This window comes from Adelges cooleyi, unplaced genomic scaffold (genome assembly GCF_023614345.1).
Source record: "Adelges cooleyi isolate 19-005CV unplaced genomic scaffold, UGA_ACOO_1.1 ACOO_flye_CR_arks_rails_tigmint_CR_PRNA_8, whole genome shotgun sequence".
In the NCBI taxonomy this organism is placed as follows: domain Eukaryota; kingdom Metazoa; phylum Arthropoda; class Insecta; order Hemiptera; family Adelgidae; genus Adelges; species Adelges cooleyi.
This window is the reverse complement of record NW_026096513.1, coordinates 1,167,212-1,189,120: the sequence shown is the minus strand read 5'-3', so window position 1 is coordinate 1,189,120 and position 21,909 is coordinate 1,167,212. Positions and strand designations below refer to the sequence as shown.

The window sequence follows — 21,909 nt, the reverse complement described above, 5'->3', positions numbered from 1 at the left end:
AAAACAATTGTTTTGGTATAATTTCTTATTTACTATGTATAATCGCGGACACTTGTCATTTTATAAATGATAATATTATAATAAGAAAAAAAAATTAAGAACAGACCATTAATATGTATCTAGCAGGAACTTGGGTCTGATCGACATTGTTCTGCTTACTTTACAATTAAAGCTTAAGTCTAATGGAACAAAACGTATTGTAAAAAAAATATTAAATTATAGAGTAAAAAAATTATTAAATACCACTTGGTTCTTAAACACTAGTAAAAAAATTGTAAGGGTTGTTTTTTTGTTTATTTTTATATACCTAGCGAGTTGTGTTAACCCACAACAGGTTTATACTCCGGCAATGAAGCAATATTGTCTTTGTCATCTTCCGACTCATCACGAGCCAGTAAAATTGTATGTGAAGCTCCACAAGTAACATGTTCTACGTACACACCGTCAAGTTTCTTCATTTCACATGGTTTTGCACTGGACTTTTTTAATTCACCTAGTCCCTAAAAATTTTGAACACAATATTAAATTATACAAATAATGTTGGACATTAAAAAGTACTGTAACGAGAAATTTATAATAGGGGGTGGGGAGGGGAAGTACCATGGCTATGACATCGAGATAAAATATAGAAAAGATCTCTCAAGCCGCTGCTCCTATTGGTTCATGTAGCAGCCCTATAAACCCTAAAAATAAAAATCCTTTCGATTCAAAATCAAGAAAAACATCCCAAAAATGTACTTAAAATTACGAAATGTCATAATTTTTCAAAAAAGTTAAATTAGCTCCTAACTGGAAGAGAACGAGTAGCCAATTCAGTAAGGTGGCAGTGGCAGGAGAGAGATATCATTTGGTGAAAATTAGCCACCATACAAATTTAAAATTATAGCCATCTCAGCGACCAAACGGCCCATTCTCAGAGTCATAAGTCATTTTAATTCCAAACCTGTGTGGTATATTCTTTAGATATAGTACACTATCATTAAAAAATGAATAATAAAAGTAATATAAGTTACCCCAAAGTGCGTGCAAATTTTTATTTCCATTTTTAAGGTGTAGTTTTAGGACTTAAACTCTTATGATGAGACGGAAGGTAGTTCTAGTGTGCCTAGATTAAGGTAAACATTAATTTAAAAAACTATAGTCAATACTTTTTTTTTAAAGAAAAGCTGAAAAAAAAAAACTAAAAACACAGTTACAATTACGTTCATTCTTATAAAATTATTACTTGTTGATATTTACTTATTGCGACTTTTGTTGGTATTTTATACTTATACAGAGTAATCAATTTAATGTAGCACATTTTTTTTTAAATAATAGTTATTCTGTAATCATTGTTTGTTGATTTTATACACAATAAATAATTTAAAAATCGACAGTACCTAATATTATTATTCCCCACAAATGCATGTTACCATTAAAAAAAAAAAAAAATGTTTTAAATCTGTATTCACACTTTGTTTTTGAGGAGAGCCTAAAAAACAAATAACTAAAACTATTATAAGCACATTAAATGTGTTATAATAAAATTTAATCATTTTTATCATCTTTACTTTTGCATCAGGGTATTGTTGAAAGTGATTTTATCACTAAGTGGCATTTTTAAATTGGACCAGATTTATAGTTACCAGTTCTCCAGAGCTAGTCCCGGAGCCCCATGATATACACGAATCATCGGCGGCTGCAACTAATCCTATTCCACACGTACCGATACTACGTACGCTCCAGCCATGAAGGTCTTGTACGGGTTTTGGATACATGTTGGCTTCACCTCTACTACTCATTTGACCAAATAAATAGACAGCCCCTGTAATAATAACACGTCATTTACTTTATAAAAATGTTTAATTTAAATAAAATATTTTACACTAATTTTTTCTTTTAATAAACAATTTTTTTTAGTCTAGTTGAAATTGTACAAACCAAATTCATTAATAGCAATACTGAATGCAGGGCCACATGCTACATATTTCACACCACTTCTTTGAACGTCAAAGTATTTAATTAATCTTGGCTGCATTTCATCTTTTGGTTCAGCGTGTCCTAGTCGTCCATAGCCTCCGAAACCCCAAGAGTATGTCTTTTTACGATCATCTATCGCAACCTATACATATAGAAATTAGAATAAAATGGAGAAAAAATACTACTACTATACTGAGAAAACGATTTTTGTGATCATTTTTAAAAGTACATTACCGTGTGATTTGTTCCACATGAAAAATCTCTGATTTCAGGCTTGGGTAGAACTTCCACTTTGCTTTTGTTTTTTTCCACATAAGTCGTAATGGCTTTAGGTTGATTAACTACAGCATACTGAATAGCACCAGCTCGTTCAATATACTGGCCATTCGTATTGTGTCCGAGTTGTCCATACTCAGGCATACCAAATGAATACAATGTTCCCTTACAATCGAGCAGAATACTGAATTCAGCACCACAACCAACCTTAACAATTGGAGGGCCACTATATTTAACCTATAAAAAATAATTACATTATCAATATTATTATTCACATTTTGAATATTTATTTACTTAAATTATCAATGTTTTGAGTGCAACCCTTTCAAGAAAAAAAAATACAAGAAATTACGAATAAAATTTAAAACAAAAGCAAAGTGTATGCTGGTGTTTTGGACACATTAAGGTAAAATAAAAAGTATGAATAAATAACTTAACAATAATAATTTCAACTAGACTATAGAAAATTGTTTATTAAAAGAAAAAAATAGTTATTAATAAATAAGTTATTTAACATTTGTTTCATAATATTTTAATAAGGGTAGTAGTATAGAGGCGGAATTTTCAGGAGAGTTAAGAAAATGTATCTAACAGGCGTGACATTAGTTAAAATTTATCTTGTTCTCCTGTGCGTGCTACATGCCTGGCCCCTTACTTTTAAAGAGGCAAATATGATTCTAAGTTGACTCAGATATACTTTAAAAAGTATAACTTAACACATATTAAATTTGTATTACATAATATAAATCATGTAAAACAGCTTCCCAATAAATAAATAAATAGGGCGTTGCTTGGCTAAGTCAGCAATTTCCACTTTTAATGTTAATTCAAGTTCATAGACATGCTTATTGAATAGTTTATGCCGCATCTACTGGTTACACCGATTCTTATTACAAATGATTATCCGTAGAGATAAAACACTTTAACAGTAGGTGCCCGTTGCAGTACCTAATGCGCATTGTAAATTTTTGCAATATACAAAAAATTACAGAACTGTAGATAGCGCCGACTTTACCATGCAACACCTCAAGTATTTAAAATATTAGAGCAGAGAAATTTTACACTTTAGATCATATTAAAACTGTTGATAATATAGACAAAACATTAATAGGCTTAATTAATCAGACAAATTTATTTGTTTAGTCTTAGTTTTGTATTATATTTTAAATTTAAAGTTACTGACCTTCATTGCTGTTAAAATCATGGGTTCTTTAGATTTCAACCCACACTGACCATTCTTATTATCACCACAACTGTAGACTGCGCCACGATCTTTAAATATTACAATATTAAACATTAGAACATTTATCTTAACTGAAATACTTTTGTCTAATTAATATCTGCATGCATAGTTTAAGAATGTATATGATGCATCTCTTCTATCGTAACACAATTATTTTTACTTTTAACTTGTATACTCGAAAAACAAGCAAAAGTGCATATCATTGTTACAATTCAAAATCAAACATGTATAGGTATGTTGAAATCTCCTAATCTTACCTATCCTCTGTTTTAGAAAAATGAACAACCCCCAATTTATTATTACAAGTTTTAAAGTCCTATTAAATTTAAAACTCTGTCAAAGGGAGTATTCCTTCTTTCTTTGCCTTTTACTACCATTTTTGTTTCATAATAAACGGATAAGCCAACGTAAAGATGTAAAGATACAGTTTCAATGTGCTTTGTATTGATTGTTGAATATTTAAATTTCTTTGGGCAATAAAATCTAAAAATAAGTTTTACACATTTAAAATTTGTTTAAAAATTATAATTTTTAACTAAGCTTTTATTTGAAAATTTGAACCTTCCGTTAGTTGTCAAACATAAGACAATAATTATTAGTGTCTATCCACTCGTAAAACTATAATATGCAATGGTATTTACAATCCAACTTAACACCCAAGTGGCTGGATTTTGTACTCGAATAGTTTATGATACGCTAATACGGGAAACATGTTAATAATAGTATAAATATTCTGTATTTTGTTAAATTCAGAATAATATAATTTATATGATACAAGTATTTGGATTATACTTTTTTGTCAGTCACACCTGAATTAAATGTTGGTATAATATATGTATAATTCAGGATACGTCAGGAATTGAATAATTCCATTGCAGTTCAAAATTGTTGGAGTAGTATTTTCACTGCACATTATGTGAAATAAAATATTGCTCATTTTAGTTTTTGAGGGAAACAAATAAAGAGCTGGGGGGGGGGAATAGATCAATGTCAATTTTTTTTGAAAATGAGATTTTGGTATCAAGTTATTTGTATTGACGTAGTGTATCTTTTAAGCGCTCGAACCAGGGAAAAAATTGATTAGTCGAGGGTAACGACCTGGAAGTTTAGGAATACAGGTAAAATGTATTACGTTTTGAAATTAAAAACATGATTTTCTCAGAATGAAAAAAAATTGACATTGATCTTTTTTTCTCTCAGCCCTTCAAATGAATTCATCATTACAGTATCAAACCAAAATAAGGGTAATACTTTTTGTTATACAGATTGTTTTTATACATTTCAGATTTATAAACTACGTTTTGGCCAAAAATAAGTATCTATTTAGATTGGTGGTACTACCTAACAAGTAGATGTATACATATTATATATTATCTGTTCACTACTATATGCCTAATAATTTTTAATGATAGATCATTACTTTATATTATATCACATTTGAATGGCGGTGTTATGCAGAAAGCAACTAACCCAAAAAAAAAAATCGAGATTTTAGTTTAACTAGTGTGGTATAGTGTATACTACACTATAACGCCATTCATTTAATAGTATTACATCTGATTTTTTAAAATTTGAACATTTTGAATTTGCAATATAATCCACATAATGAACATTAACATACTAAGTAATATTTGTTGATACATCAATGTATTTAGCAGTGGATTTCTCAACAAATTTGTTATTGTACAAAAATATTCAATAACATACCAGTAAGAAGAAGTGTATGGCTACGGCCTGTTGCGGCATTAACAATAGCGTGATCAGGTAAACCTTCAATTGGAGTCGGTATGTCCCGTCTGTTTAAATCTTTCACTCCCAATTGACCTTTTTCATTACGACCTAAAATTTAAAAAAAAAAAGTTTTTTTACACAAAAAAAATTTTATGAATTTTTTCAATTGATTATATACCTAAAGACAGCGCTTTGCCTTCCTCTGTAATGAAAATAGTGTGTGATGAGTTACAACCACTTACGACATGACGAATACGAGTGTCTTTAAGTGGAACGAATACGTGGGGCTCATATAAGTTGCGTCCAACTGACTTGCCTCCTTTTGGCACAGCTTTACGACCGTTTAAATCCCAATTAGTACCACCGGTTATGAGTACAATACCAATATGATCTGGACCCTTCACTCTCTTAAAACAAAATTGTATTTTATTAATTGTTTGAAACATAAGTAAAATATTTTAACTATATAAATTTATATAGTTAATTACCTACTAACTAGGGATAATATTACCAGTTTACAATGACAGTAAAATGAGTTTAAACAATCAAAATACTTATTTCAATAAATGTATCGAAATAAGTAATATATTTATACACTATTTTTATTATATATACGTATATAATATCGACTAATATGTAAAAAGTAATAAATGTAAGCTTCATTACAAGAAAAGTTAATTAATATATATTTTATTTTCAAAATATACGTTTCTCATAACAGGTTCCTATTGATAATAATTTTATATACATAATTGTATAAAGTATAAAATAATTGTATGGATAAAAGCCTACGACATTTAAATTTTGGTCATGTAAACCGATTTGTCATATTAATTGGTGTATCATTATAATCAATTTCTACTGTATTTAGTGAATATTTAGTCTAATCAATACAAAATGTAGACGATATTTCCAGTACCTAGTCACAATTACATTTAAAATGTATTTCAATTTAAAGAACATATCACAACTAAAACAACTGTTATCGAAAACAAAATCATAGTCGAACATTACATCAAATGTTAATTCACAGATTCTAAATAAGTAAATTTTAGTTACTCAAAGCTGTGTGTAAAATATTGTTAACTATCAGAACAGTTTGATAAGCAGATAACAAGCATAGCATAGCTAATTTTTCTAGTAAGTTTCAGACGGGCTACGTACTACATAGGTCGTACACAATTGAATGACGGGTGTCTCGATGGATCAAGCAAGCATACCACAAGGAGGCAATGTAACTTAATAAATAAAGCTGGTCCCACAAGACTAATTTATTTGTCAAACACTGGCCCCCAGGTGATACTATGCCAGTCGTATATAGGAGGGTTTACTTGTTCAACTTCTGGCCACAGGCCTGCAGTACCGGACGAGTGTCGGTATAAACTTGTCACAAGTTAAACGAACGGCAGTGTTTGCCAAATGGACCAGTCGTGCAACACCGATTAAGACTAATAAAACTCACAATGGACTCGTTCTCTTCTGCCGCCATGTCGCCGGCTTCGTCGTCGGACGATTTTCTGTCGTCATCCTGTTCTTCGTCGGTCAAGTCCAACGGGTCTTCCTCGACCAGTTTTGACTTTTTGCGCGACACTCCGTTGGCCTTGCCCTTCGACTGCCGTTTGGTGGACATGGTGTTGTTGTAGTGCGCAAAACGAAAGTGTACGTTGGATACGACGAAACTAACGGCTTTTGATAGATATGTTTTTGAATTTAACCTGCTGACGCCGACGAGAACAACGATCGCGGCTTGCACGCAAACAAAACGGGATCGGGTCAAATGATAGCAGACGCCATTAGGAGTAAAAAAAAAAAACTGGTATACACCGAGTGAGCGTGAGAGAGAGAGAGAGGGAGAACGGGAAAGAAAGAAAAAAAAGGAGAGCGGCGATTATTTGTGTTCGAGTGTGCGTGTATAAAAATCGGGGACGGCGGTGCAGCAGCAGCAGCTGCAAGGTTTACGCGGGCGGCGGCGGGGCGGGGTCACGGTATATTACCCCCACCCGTGTAGTCAAGGTATCACGGTTTTTCAACAGAAAACCCAACGACGGCGGTGACGGCCACCACCAACCTGTCGAAAAATGATGCCATACTCATGGATTACAATTCATAGGCAGTTCCTAGTTCTAGAGGCGATTAGTAAAACGACTATATTTTGATCATGCCGGTGCTTTTATCAGGGTGAAAGGGCGACACGTGGATTCTGTTCGAGCACATTAGTTCGGTAATTGGTTTATTAGTATAGGTATTTTACATTAAAAACACTAATCGTTACATAGCACGTGCCACATAGGTTAATGTGGCAGTAGTGATTTTTTTATTGTCCGTGGCGTGGACATCGTCCATCTTAACTCGGTGGACAGCGCTCTGTACGAAAATCCGGGTTACAGCGATGTTGAAAATTTATGATTTTTACTACACATTGGGACAAAGGGTTCGACAGACGGGGCATAGTCTTGTCTACTCGATTACAATACTAATAAAAAAAACAAATCGTTTTCAAATTTTCACAACGGGTAATATCATAAAAAAGAGATTAGTATTTTATACTACTGGTGGCCACGATACTCGTAGTAAACAGGTAGAAAACGGTTCAATTCACCTGCTCGTGGCCAGCGTACGTTTTAGACTATCGCTGTGATAAATGATAATAAATAATAATTTAATATTATGAAATTTATATTACATTTTTGTGTACATATAGTTATAATATGTTAAAGAAATGCTAATCTCAAGCGCGTAGTGTACCGATCACGAGATAAAAATATTAGCTTTCACTAATCAAATATGTAATATATTAATATATAATATAATGCGATTATACTATACAACAAATCTCAACAGACAGGAAGTAATTTGATATGCATTTTTTTCTAAGCTATAGGTAATAAATGTTACATGACATAAATATTTTTTTGACAGACGATCCCCTACAACTGACTCGCCTAAAAATGTAAGGATAGTTTTCACAATTTTTCTTTTACATATTATTGACCTATTATCAAAAATACATTTTATGGATACCATGACATTTTCTTTTCATGTACTTACAAAATTTTAAATAAACCATGTAAACAATTTCAAACATGATTTAATTCAATGTCCATAATATTCTTAGACTAGGTCACAGGGACAAAAGAATTGTATACATATTATAAGAACCACAATAAATATAATATATAATATAAAAGTTACTTTAAAGATTATTAGATCCAGGTTAAAATAGATCCGATTAAAAAAGTTTTACATGCAGAAGCGGTACTATGATGTACCAATTCCCAATTGAAATTTCAAAATAAGTATTTTTTTAAGTCTCACTGGACATAATGTTAGCCCAAAGACAACATTTTTCTATTTTTGTTATTTTACAATTTTATAAAATTAATAAATATTTTTACTTTACTTTTATAATATTTACTTTTCATTATTTTTCAGAGCTCTATTAACTTTTGAAACTTAAATGGTCACGTATATATTTAATTAACTTTTTAAATTATGAACAACATGTTGATTATTCGGATAATTAATTGTAGTTATTTAAGTTTAAAATTTAGACTGTAGGTGAAGTGAGGTAGAATATTGCTCACGGGTAAAAATAATACTCATTTCACCCTTTCTCCTGTCCTAATTTTTTTACTTTAATAACTTTGAATGTAGTTAAATATTTCCATTATAAAAAGTCGATTTTTTATTTTTTATTACTGGCGTTTATATTTTTACTTTTTAATAATTTTTCTAACAAATCTACCTAGCCAAGTCAAAGATCGTCCTTTTAGCCCAAAAAGAAAAAGAAGGAATTTATCTTCATAATATAAAAAAAAAAAGTTCATCCAATAGATTCGCCAAAAAGGGACTTCAAGAAATTCTTTTTTTATCAAACTTTTGCTTTAGCTCGGAAAATAATAACTAGATTTGTAACAGAAAAACTTAATATGCGTTTACCTGTGAGCTAATTAGCATATTTAAAATAGCTATTAAATCAATTTTTGTCAAATATTACCTACCCTTTGACTCTTAACGCATCACTGTAATCTATACTATGTCCGAGTGAAAACACAAATATATCACACATAAAAACATTTATATCAAAACATCACCAATATGAGGTTTACGGTTAAAATTTGATTTTTCAGTTTGCCTAGTTTAATTATTTTTATTTAATAATAATAATTAATGTACACTAGTAACAACGACGTGTGTTTTTGAGTTTCCTCTGAACTGAACATTATTCACGAGGAAGAGTTGCTTAACATTTTTTTTTAACTGGTTCTTACTTCTAAACATATTGCTTCTGCTGATCCTTCACGTGTCGGTCTTGTTCTTTTAAACTCTTTTGTTGTTGTTTTTCTCTAACTGCCTATATTTATAATATAAACATTTCCAATAATCCAATGTTTCATGTTTATACGTATTACTTAACTATAAACTGAACTTTAATTATGATTGTGTTGTTAAAAAGTAAAGTTTATTTTATTTTTCAAGGGTTTGTTTTTGAGCATATACACGGCACCAATAAAAGATATAATAATCCAACAAGATGAGTTTAAAAATGAAATCCAAACTTCTAATGATTTCACCCGGCGGCCGTTTACTAATATACCTCTAGATATTTCGATTGGCGCGTGCAAAGGTAATAGTTCTGTAAGGGAATAGAGCACAAGTGGCATGGTGTCGACTGGCCATAAGACACCTGAAAATGTATTACATTTTCAGTTAGGTGTTTTAATGTAGGTAATATCAAGTATATTGTAAGTCAGTTAAATGATTTACCGCTGAAAATTACAGTTAATAGACAAGAAGCAATTGCAATATTATATAAAGTATTTGAATCATTCATGGATACACCAATAAGTAAACCTAAAATCATGAACGTACCTATGTAAAGAAATTATCTATCTTACACTCAAATGTATTATATATTATTACCCATACTCATTCCGCAGATACTCAATGTAACGTTAAGTATGACCACTAACAGTAGTGAGCTTTGCCACGTAAGGTACAAAATGAAATCGACTATTAAGAACAAACCAAATGCTTGTACTAATGAAAAAATGATTTGTAATATTAAGTAGGACAAAACAATTTCTAAAAACGTTGTACCTGTAATAATAAACAAACATTCTAAAATATGTATGTATAGTATAAAATTTATGAATCTTTATTACGTTGTTCAGACAGATTTACTTACGAAGAAATCATTGACGTATCCAGAAATATTTTTTGGGAGACATTTGCAATTTTTTTTAATTTATAAAAATGTGTGTCCATTCTTTATATAAATGTAATTTCTGGAGGAAATACAACCCCCTACACCCTATCACATCTAGATACGCCACTGAAATAATGATGTGTATTGTGTAAAATATCTTACAATATTGTCAGAACAACATTTCACCAGGGTTGCCATCTTACAACATTTAAAAAAATTTAATACATTACATTTTGGAAATAATCACACAGGTTGGGTTTTTTTATTTTACTTAAATTTTAAAAATATTTTTTTATAATGTTTAAATTTTCACTACCAAGTTTTGTAAAGCCAGAATTTTCGTAACATTTTTACTTTTTAGTGAAAATATGTTGAAAAATAGTATTTCCGACATTGATTTCTTTGGTCTTTACGCTTCGTTATTTTCAAGAGAAAAACCTACTAAGTTGAAGGCTATACATGCTGTAGCCTAAGATGAGGTCACAAGTCTGGTATTTAGTGATGTCAAGGTAAGCTATTCCTTTTTATAAAAAAAAAATTATGAAAACTAAGTTTTTGGTTTTAAATTTCGGAAGTAACTAGTAAGTATGATACGCATGGTGTGTTTCACTGATTTAGTGTTAAAAAATAGTGGGAGGGCATGTGTTACACATGCATATCGAGATCGTATATATAAAAATAATTTTTTTTTAAATCTTTAACGTGAGGACGAGGAGCGACTGTCATTAGCTTATTCCATTTTGACTTAACTGAAATAAGTATATTTTAGCTTTACTCGAAGCTAAGAAAGTATTGGTTTAACAATGATGGACTTTTTTTGTGTCCGAATACAATACATTTTTCTCTAGAACTGTGGCCGTGGGGCGAAGGGTGGTTGTTTGGATCCTGATACACAAAACTTGCAATCTGATAATCATCTCGCCATCTTAACAGCAACAAAACGTATCTGACGTTCTTAGCTACTTAACAGGAAAGTCAAATTATCGTCAGATGTTGTCGAATGTATATGATGTGTGTATGTTTCAGCTAAATTGTTTTCTAGGGAAAACATTGACTATCCTATAAATATTAATATTATTATAATTAAACTATTGCTAAGGGTAAGGACATTTTTGTAATAGAGTATAGATGATAATCTGGCAACCCTGCGTTGTATTCTAACCAAATTAAAATAATGTATACCAGCTATTATATTTCTTGACATGTTTCCATTTATAATTTCGCGATGAAACGTCAATGAATAATGAATTAATGCTGTTGTGAATATACAGCTATTTAACATAAAACATACATTCGTAAATTTTATTACAAAATTAATATTATGAAAATTATACTTAGTGACAGAATTGGGCGAACTTTGTCTGTATTAAAAAATACATTATTATATGCATCAAATAATAAAGTATAAACATATTTTGTGGTAGGTGATTTTAAATTAATGACTAGAAAAATAAAAATAATTAGTTAGAAGTTATTTTTATGTTAAATTTCTATGTTTTTTAATGATTTGAGAATTAATACGTTTCATACCTAGTTAAAAAAAAATAACTACAAGTAATTTTTTTATGTACCTACCTAATTTTTGTCTCAAAGTATAATAAACATATACAGCTATGACTATGAGTTATAAGGCTAAATAAAGTAAAACAATTGAATATCGGGTTTGCATACCAGGATATTATTCCAATAGCGGTATTTTCAGCAATGTCTAAATTTCTGTCTTCGTACATCTACAAACAAATTATAGATATCGTAAAATGAAACAATGGTCAATTGTTATATTAAACATATTTTGAACCTTTAAAGGTAAATCAGCATATTCTTTAGATAGGTTGTAGTGTTCATAAACGTTTGTTAAGAATGTATTATAACAATTCAACAATAACTTGTTAAGATAATCGCTAAATTTTAACCCTGAAATTTTTTTTCCATCCTTATGTTTATTCTAGATTCAAGATTAAACTTCTGATAAATCTATACTTGTCATGTCAATTCCTATAGAAAGTTCCGACGAAAATAATTTTCTTCTTTGCGGTGTTGCTGTTTTCCGCATAGCTTCAATGATCAATTGTGTATAATTTTTTGGTACTTTTATATATCCAAAAGATTTAAATGATTCAACTGAGGCTTCTAATTCATATACATTATCAAAAAAAACCTGAAATAAATAAAGCTATATATATATAAAAAATAACAGTATGGCTCCTAGCAGTATTTTAAAGATATTTATATAGCTGGTAATAAATATTAAAATTTGTGAAAAAAAAATTAGAAATTTAAATAAAAATTGTGTAGTTTTCACGTGGAACGTTCCATTTGTTATTTTATAAAAATATTACATCATACATGACTATGAATAATTTATCATTACTTACCGGGTCAATACTAAAAGCATGCAATAGATGTATCAAAAGACAAGAATAGTATGTACAGTTAGATAAATGTTTGCACGCAAATTGATTTTCGCATGAAGATTCTTGATTAAAGACAGACATAGGAATTGGTTTAGGAAACTTTCCATAATGCATACAAAATAATAGTGTTTGAATTGCAGGTAGGATAAAAAGAAGAAATATCAACCTAAATGTAAAAATTAGCATTTCGGTAATACTAATTTTTGATATTATAATTATTTCATATACTCACCACCTGCTTCTTAGTAAAACCCTTATATTTTTAATCGTTACAGTTTTTAATTTCCATATACTTGTTCTTGGGGTTAATGTTTCGACGTTAGTTAACTAAAAAGTTTCATAGTTATTAGAAAAAAAAATATTAATAATTAGTTTAATTAATTAAAAAAAAAAAATGTTAAAAAACTACAAAATATAAATAATACTTACTACTTTATCGTGTGGCATTTTCGATTCGTTTGAGTGAAGCCATTCGTCCTCCTATCGTATGAAATAATTATATTTTACAAACAATCAGATTAATCCTTTATTTTATGACAGTAGTTTTTAAAAATAATAAATATATAACGTCCTCTCGAACAATTTCTGTACCTAAATAGGATAGGTACCAATATTACCGAATATTACCACTAATCGGACTATATTATATTTGAACCACATATTTGAGAAACAACGTAAGTCACCAAATATTGAAAAATGAGATAACACATGGGATACGTTTTATATTGATATACGCATCATATGTAAAAGTTTTGGAGAGAAATATTTAATTTTAAGATAGTTTTTCATTGTTTTTAATTTTGTTTTCTCTTTTTCGAAATACTAATTCTGTATATCAAAATTAAATTTAACAAAGCATTAATGATTTATATTAATTATCAATAAAAAATATTGTATTGCAGTAAATTAGTAGTTTTTTTTTTACTCATCATTGGAATAAAGGTGAAAAATTAATATTTTTTAATTTAGTATTATAGATAGACACGCCTATTTATGATTAACTACGTGTATTTCAGAACGAACATAAGTCCAGAGTGTTCACTACAGTAATAAAACCACACCTTTGCATGACGGATAATCATGTATTTGAGAAATGACGTAAGTCCAGCAATTTCAAATGCATCCCGCAAGGCCAGAACGAGGTCAATATTTTTTTTTTTTTCTAAGTTGTGTATCCTAAACGAGCACTTTCCATTGGACCTTTCAGTTTCGGCGATATATAACACTGGTAGCGTTAAAACAGTTTTTTATTGTTTTCTCCTAATTACATTTTTTGGACTTACGTTGTTTCTCAAATATTTATGGGGATAATTTATGCCTCATTTATGGGGATAATTAAAGAAAACCAGTTTTCATCGGTTTTTACAATCCACATATTATCCGGTTATACAGATGTTTGTTAAATCCGAGTTTTATTGTCATCATCTTGGCAAATGGCATTCTTAAAAGAGCTACTGCAGAGATCTACTAATAAAATTTAACAGCAGTCAGCAGAAGGGTAGCAGTTAATTAATCAGGAAGTATCAACCAAGAACAATGAAATCCTAAATATACCACTGTACAAGGGAAGGTAAAATCGAGGTTTTACTTTGACAATTCTTATGCACCTAAATTTTAATGAATACATTTTTAAAATAAGCTATGTAATATTCAGTAAGACACTTATACTACTATTGTCAGTCTAGTACTATTACTTACGTTTAAATTAGCCATTCTTTTAGTATGCAGTATATCAACGATGTGTTCTAATGACTGATTAGGATGATTTTTCTTTAAGTCGGATACGTCATGGTCAAATATAATTTTACCGTCTTTTAAGTACACTATCTAAGTAGGATACAAATATAATGAGTACAATATTTCTACTTAAAAGTAGTAATAATTTTCTATGTTCTTTTGTAAGTTTTTTATGTTACACGTTACGTTCCAAAACTGTGACTTAATTTAAATAATACATACTGTATTCGTAAAAGAAAATAATAATATTAAAATGGTAGGTAGTTGAAAATACAAATAAACTCATCGGGATTTTGTAATAATTAGGGATAGTTAAAATCGGTACAAATATTAATTTGGCCGGATAATTAATTAATTAAAAAGCAAATGATAATAAGTTAAGTAATGATACTTAACATTTACGACAAATGCTCCATAATCTCAATGTTATATCAAGTATGGTTTTTTAAATATTTTAAATATTTGTATATATATATATATATAATATATAATTGTTTAGTATGTAACACTAGTAGAGACACAAAATAATAGTTAATTGCACAATTTTTAATATTACTGTTATAATAATTCAGTTTTAGTAAATAGTTAAATGCTGATTGTTACTATTAAGGATTAGTGTTTATCAATTGAAACGATCGTTAGTTTTTTAATTTATTTTGACATAAAATTATTATACGTTTTCTACAAGCTTACACAATTTAAATTTAAAAAAATTGTGGGAAAAATGAGAAAGAATAAATTGAGATGGTTCGGTCATGTTATAAGGAGAAATGAGACAGAGAGAGTGACAGTTGTTATGAAGATGGACGTAGAGGGAAGATAGGAAAAGAAAGACCAAAGAAATGATGATTAGACGTAATAGAGAGTGATTGAGGATAGCTTGGGATGATTGAACGAGGTGTTGAAGACCGAGCTGTATAAAGGTGTATGACTAGGGTGCCGACCTCATGCAGTTGGGAGTGTAAGGCGAGGACGAAGAAGAAATTGTAATAGTAATCTAATAGAAACTCTATATTAAATTCAATTGTTACCTACATTAGTGGCAAGTGATGCTTCTTCGACGTTATTTGTTGCGACAATTATGGTTGGTTTCCACGTGTGAATCATATGATGTATGTAAGACCAAACTCTATAACAATAATCATTTTAGTTTTATGCAATGTGTTATGCAAAATATTTATTTTAAGCAGTTACTAAACCTATCACACTCAGATGCACCAATAAAACAAAAACCTCACTCTACATGCTGTTATAGTTACAATTTCCAATGAAATCATAAGCTCCGACTTCAGCTACTTCAAATTTACATAGGCTTTGCATTCAGCTGTGGATTCCAAAATAAACTCTACAAACTCTCTCCCGATGTCAGTATCTTCACGGCTGAAATTCATACTACCAAAGAAGCAATACTATACGCCGAATCAATTCCTTCCAATAAAACACTTATTATCAGTGACTCTCTTGTCGCATTAACTTACCTACAATAAAAAAATCCGTCAAATAAAACCACACTCAAGATATCTTTAACGAAAAAAAAAAATTGAATTTATGTGCAAAATATTGCTTATACCTAACTCCTTAAAAAATATGGGTATAACGTCCTCTTAACATATCATCTAAAAAGTCGTATATTAATGCACACATGTTGTAATAATTGTCTCAATTTTGTATAGATTTTTTCTGATACATTTAATATATTTTTGAATAACTAAATGGCTCTTCAATCGACTTTTTAACACCATTGAAAAAGTTTTTGTTTTTAATAAAAATTATTTTGAAATCCGTTCAACAGATACACCAGGAAATGAATTATTCAAAAGTCATTTTTTTCTTCAAAATGTCGACATAACTATACCTAGATAAATAAACCAATCATTTATTTATAAACTAAGTTAGATGAATAAACTTAATTTAAAACTCAGAAAGTAAGAGGCCATTAATTAGTTTACCCATTAATTAGTTGGCATACTAAAAATATATCCTAGACTAATTTATGTCAATCATTGCCTATCTTTTACCCCTTAATACACATATCTTTCTATTCTCTCTAAGTATTTTGACCTGTTAATTTTTATCATTTATCCATAACGATCTAGCATAGATATTTCAATACTTCTGCACCATCATATTTTAAGACCTTGTTAATTGTTAATTGTTATCGGCCAACATCGCAAAGCGTATCATAAACTCTTCATCTGTTCATACATTACTTTAATAAAAATTATTGAATCATTATATTAAAAAAAAAAATGATGACGAGTGTAGTATTGTATTGTTTTTTTTAAAAATCACCAACATTTTAATCTTCACAGTAGGTATAAAATGTAATGGTTCGTAACTACGTGAATAATATGTGTATGACAATGAATAGTGAAAAACATTTTAAATAGTAACGTTATAAATTATAAGTTTAAGTATTTCATATTTAACGATATAAAAACTAATATATTTTAATTTAAACTTAAGATTGCGAAATGTTGCCTTTACCGGATACTTAAATTAATTTAGCGTAGACCCCGTCCTTTTAATACCCTTCGCACTTTTAATGCATAAAAACATGCTTTAATGTAAAATGAATGCGATGCTCTTCTACCATTTAAATTTGTGCTTATTTGCTATTCGTAATTTCCTTACAATTATTAAATAGTTCTATATTACATTTTTTATGGTTAAAATCTTTAACACTTCATCTCCCTTTCGTAAAACGCATTTACACAATGACTTATGACCATACAAAAATACTTTTACATTTCATATAATATATTACGATACATCTACTTACTGATTTTTTTTTGAAGTATCGAGACCAGTAGTAGGTTCATCAAGAACGATTAATCGAGGTCTGTGAAACACTGTTATTATAAATGAAACGATTCGCTTTTCGCTGTAACTTTAATCCATTGTAAACATTACAATAATATAATAACTTTGGTACATACTTATAGAGTATAGACTATAGTTTGATGTAAATAATTACCTCAAATCTTTTACGAGTGATTTAGACGATGGGAAAGTAAAAAAATCATTGTAGTATCTTAATCGCCACAAAATAAATTTAGAATTTATATCATATAACTGTCCAAAGTATAGAATCAGCTCTAATACTGTCATTTTTTCATATAAACAAAACTCCTTAAGAAAAAAATAAAAATTTGAAATTTATTTCAAGTGTGTTTTGAATATTCTCCAATTCTTCAAAAGGCGACCAAAATGTAAGGAGCGCATACGAATTGTCTGCTAAAAAGTACGAATTGCCTCACTTTCTTATTGTAACATTTTGAGTAAAAAGTATTATAGTGGCTTCCCACGTTAGGTATAAAATATTTTTTCTCCTTAGAATATTTTATTTGTATTTATTTATTTATTTAATAATAATATTACATTATGCTGTAATCATTTTTAACCCAACAAAAGATGACAAAGTAACTACCTACGTTTGACGGCTGTCAGTGTGGTTTTATCTGTGTGTATTCCGATATAAATGATAGGGGTTGCATCAATTGCGGGGAAAATGAAAAAGAATAAGTTGAGATGGTTCGGTCATGTTATGAGAAGAGATGAGAAAAGATGAGGCAGAGGCAGTAAGAGGTGTTATGAAGATGAATGTAGAGAGCAAAAGGAAGACTGGAAAAAAGATGGATAGACGGAATAGAGAGTGGTATAGAAGATCGAGCTCTATAGAGGTATAGAACTAGTGGCTTATTTTTGGGAGGGTGTCCACGGTGTCTGGCCACCCCTGGCTAAAAAAAATGTATTTCACATGACAAATTTGTACTAAATATACAACAAATGTATACATTTTTTCTTATAATTAAACCACTTATTTAACAATACAAAGACAAAAGCATTCTATAGGTTTTACATAACTTTACATTAAAACTTTCAAAAATATATTTGTGTAAATTATAATTGGCCTGGGCAGTCGGCATTAATATGCATTAGCAAAAACCGTAATCGTAGAGACCGACGATGTACTGCAAGAACTAAATAAAAAAATGACTTCTTGATTTTATAGTTTAATTTAATTTAGTTATGTTATAAAAAAAAATAGAATACAAAGAATATATTATAATCAAAATATATTGCGAATAAAAATCTTTAATTTAGGGTGAAGGAAGGTATTTTCGTGGCATAAGCAATTTCGTGATATAGTTTGTTGATCGTATCGCGTAATTCCCTATTAGAAAATTGTCTTGAAAATCACAATGATTCTTAAAACACAGTTATTTTAACAATCAGTGTGATTTTCAAGACAATTTTCTAATAGGGAATTACGCGATACGATCAACAAACTATATCACGAAATTGCTTATGCCACGAAAATACCTTCCTTCACCCTATAAATTATATTATAAATATTAAATAACATAAATAAGTTTTTAGTGGTCATCATTGAATGAAGGGGGTGGTGGCTTAGATTGAGAGTAAAAAACATTCTGTACGAAAGATAAAATGTTACGAATGTAACATGTTGACACCGGGCAGTACAAAAAAAAATGGACATCCCCAAAATGTTGTTCAAAATACGCCACTGGGACTAAGGTGGCCGTCCCCATGTAGTTAGAAGTGTGGGACGACGATAAAGAAGAAGATACGATATCAATGATATTATATATTAAAGCAGTAGGTGGTATCTATAGTTTAAATTTTTATTTAATTTGTGCAATTTTATGTAAAATACACACTACGATTATTTATTCTAAAATAATTTACAATTTATTTTTATCCACATTATTATAATTATGTATATAAAACTATAAAAAAATTAATGTACCCCATACACTTAATTCGGCTTAAAAGGGATCGTTGGGAGGGAATTCAGATATCCTCGGGAGCAACTCGGATGAAAAATATTGACTACCTGACACGAGAGGCAACTAGTACTTTTTAACCCAAAATGTTACAATAAGAAATAAAGATCACCGGAGTTAATTTGGCCAGTATTTCGGAGGCAATTAGTTCATCATTTTGACGACTACCTATGCATCGAATGTAAGAATGGAACTACTTACCTGAGGCATATACCCAACGTGTTTTGTTAATGTTTTGCTACTTTTTGTTTGAGGTTTTCCACCCAACACCCACATTTGTCCCGAATCGAAATCATTACCACCAACGATACAAGATAGTAACATCGATTTCCCACTTTCTATGCCTCCAAGAACAGCGCATCTGAATTATTTGAATATGATTAAATTATATACCGTATAGAGTTATCATAATTTAGTAGTACAATAAAATAGAGATTAAAGATCCGTTAAATATTTAAAGCTTTGTGACTATCATCATGTATTTTAGCGATGATAAACCACTTCAAGATAAAATCTTTGAGTTTAGTTATCGATTGACAGTCGCCTCAATAATTGACATAAGTTGAACTTGAAACTTTGCCCGTATAGAAACAACTAAATACAATTATATAGTAGAATAATCATTTCCTTCATTATCGTCATCACCATCAGTTCATATCAGTCCTGACGTCACAACGATTCATTAGCTTCAGCTAGGCTAAAAATATTTCTTTATAATATTATTGGCCTTTTTTTACCGACTACCGAGTGTGCCAGTAACAATTCCATTAAGAACAACTAAGGTTTTAGTTTTCAAGTATCGGGTAATGATTCCTAATTTGTTTTATACACTTTTAATAAAATAATTACCCAGTTTACCATAAACGAAATTATCAATATAAAATCCAACGCAAAAACTACTGTCGTTGCTTAAATTATTTTACTATCAACATTTCATTTTATTTGGAGGGTATTCAGTTGAAGATTGAAAAGAGTGATGTCTCGCAACAACTTATGGTATTATTTTAAGTAGTGACTAGAGAACAAAAAAATTATGAAATTTTTATTATAATCTATCTACACCAAACGATTACCGAACTCATTAACTATTGTTTTGATAGGTCACATACTCACATAAAATGTTTTAATTTTAATATTATGTTATTTTAACAAGCTGAAAAATGCACGCTGTATAATTATTAATGTTTTTTAAAATGTACCGTCCTTAGATAAACTTTGGAGCTGTAACTATTGACTGTAGTATTACATTTTAATATAAAATGCAGTTGTAAATACTGAATTTAAAAGTATGATTTCACTTACATCTTACCGCTAAATGCAGTAAAATTAATACCGTCAAATATAGTTCTACCCATATGAGTTTTGAACACATTAGCTAGGATAACAGAACATCTAGATGGTTTTTGGCTTGTATCCATTGTTCGTGTTTCGTGTTTTCCTTCGTTCATTTTTTAAATTTCCTATAAAAAACACACAATACCGATGATGCATTTTCGCTAATCAAATAATCAACAATTTATTACTATGTTTACGCAAAATGCAAATATGTCAGAAACATTAAAAAATGGTAAATAATATATTACATTAAATTTACATAATACCTATTTGCGCTTACGCCTATGGACCATAACAGCTATACTATTGTAAAATCACCTATATATTTGATATTTACATATTATCTGTTAAAATGTTCAATGTACATTTCAGTGGTGTAGTCTTTTTTTTTTACACTACTCTAAATACGAGACAAGGCCAAAAATGTAAAAACCTACATTAAAACTTCATAAAAATCTACGTAATAAAACTCAATTTTAAAATAACAGATCTTTTAATTTACGATGTTAACAAAAACGGAATTATTACATTTTCGCTTAATTTTTTTTAACCGAATCTAAAAATGAAAAATTGATGACAGCCATATGGTGCATTTATGTTTTTTAAGTTGATAGAACAAATTTAGATATAAATTACAGTTAATAATTAGTTAACAGGTAAATATCACCAGAAAGATAAATTAGGATAAACAGAAGAGCCGTTTTGTTATACAATCACCCTCATTGGCTGTAATGTAATAACAGTGTTCAATAGTAGCACAAATTATTATTTATACAGTGTGCAGCTGTCGAACGATAATTTGAGAAACACTATTTGCGGTTAGGTGTTTTATTTCCGCCTTGCTCAAATATTGATAGTGGTTATTGGATTAATAATTTGTCTATTACGTATTAACTAGTTAATACAAGTATTATAAAACAATGTAATGTCAATTATAAGATTAAAAATCAATAACGACTATTCATCCTTGGTATTATAAATATCACTATAATTCTTTAGTGAACCGACATCATATTAGCTAAATTGAATTAGTTCGTACATAAATATCGTTAATAAATAATAATGAAAAATGTTTTTTTTTTAATAAACCCTTAAATACGTTTGAAATAATGTCCATAACATTAAATAAGCCATTGTTACTTATAATAGGCATTTATGACAATTTTAATTAATTAAATAAGTATACTAAAATAA

The 21,909-nt window shown here is 29.5% G+C and overlaps 2 protein-coding genes across 2 annotated transcripts; both read right to left on the bottom strand.

Moving 5' to 3' along the window:
* On the bottom strand, positions 1 to 7,098 carry LOC126845548 (protein RCC2 homolog). Its single transcript, XM_050584231.1, has 8 exons — positions 6,672 to 7,098; positions 5,388 to 5,616; positions 5,186 to 5,317; positions 3,419 to 3,507; positions 2,194 to 2,472; positions 1,921 to 2,101; positions 1,626 to 1,804; positions 1 to 500 (listed from the first exon to the last, which is right to left on the bottom strand). The coding sequence occupies exons 1-8, from the start codon at positions 6,837 to 6,839 to the stop codon at positions 321 to 323; spliced, it is 1,437 nt and encodes a 478-aa protein (XP_050440188.1). The 5' UTR covers positions 6,840 to 7,098; the 3' UTR covers positions 1 to 320.
* A 3,090-nt stretch (positions 7,099 to 10,188) lies between these two features.
* LOC126845822 (ABC transporter G family member 23-like) lies at positions 10,189 to 20,805 on the bottom strand. The gene is made up of 12 exons (XM_050584751.1): positions 20,683 to 20,805; positions 19,582 to 19,741; positions 17,547 to 17,701; positions 17,352 to 17,459; positions 15,605 to 15,698; positions 14,545 to 14,659; positions 13,262 to 13,308; positions 13,065 to 13,159; positions 12,399 to 12,576; positions 12,217 to 12,332; positions 12,090 to 12,148; positions 10,189 to 10,309 (listed from the first exon to the last, which is right to left on the bottom strand). The coding sequence occupies exons 1-9, from the start codon at positions 20,796 to 20,798 to the stop codon at positions 12,549 to 12,551; spliced, it is 918 nt and encodes a 305-aa protein (XP_050440708.1). The 5' UTR covers positions 20,799 to 20,805; the 3' UTR covers positions 10,189 to 10,309; positions 12,090 to 12,148; positions 12,217 to 12,332; positions 12,399 to 12,548.
* Positions 20,806 to 21,909: the final 1,104 nt, after the last annotated feature.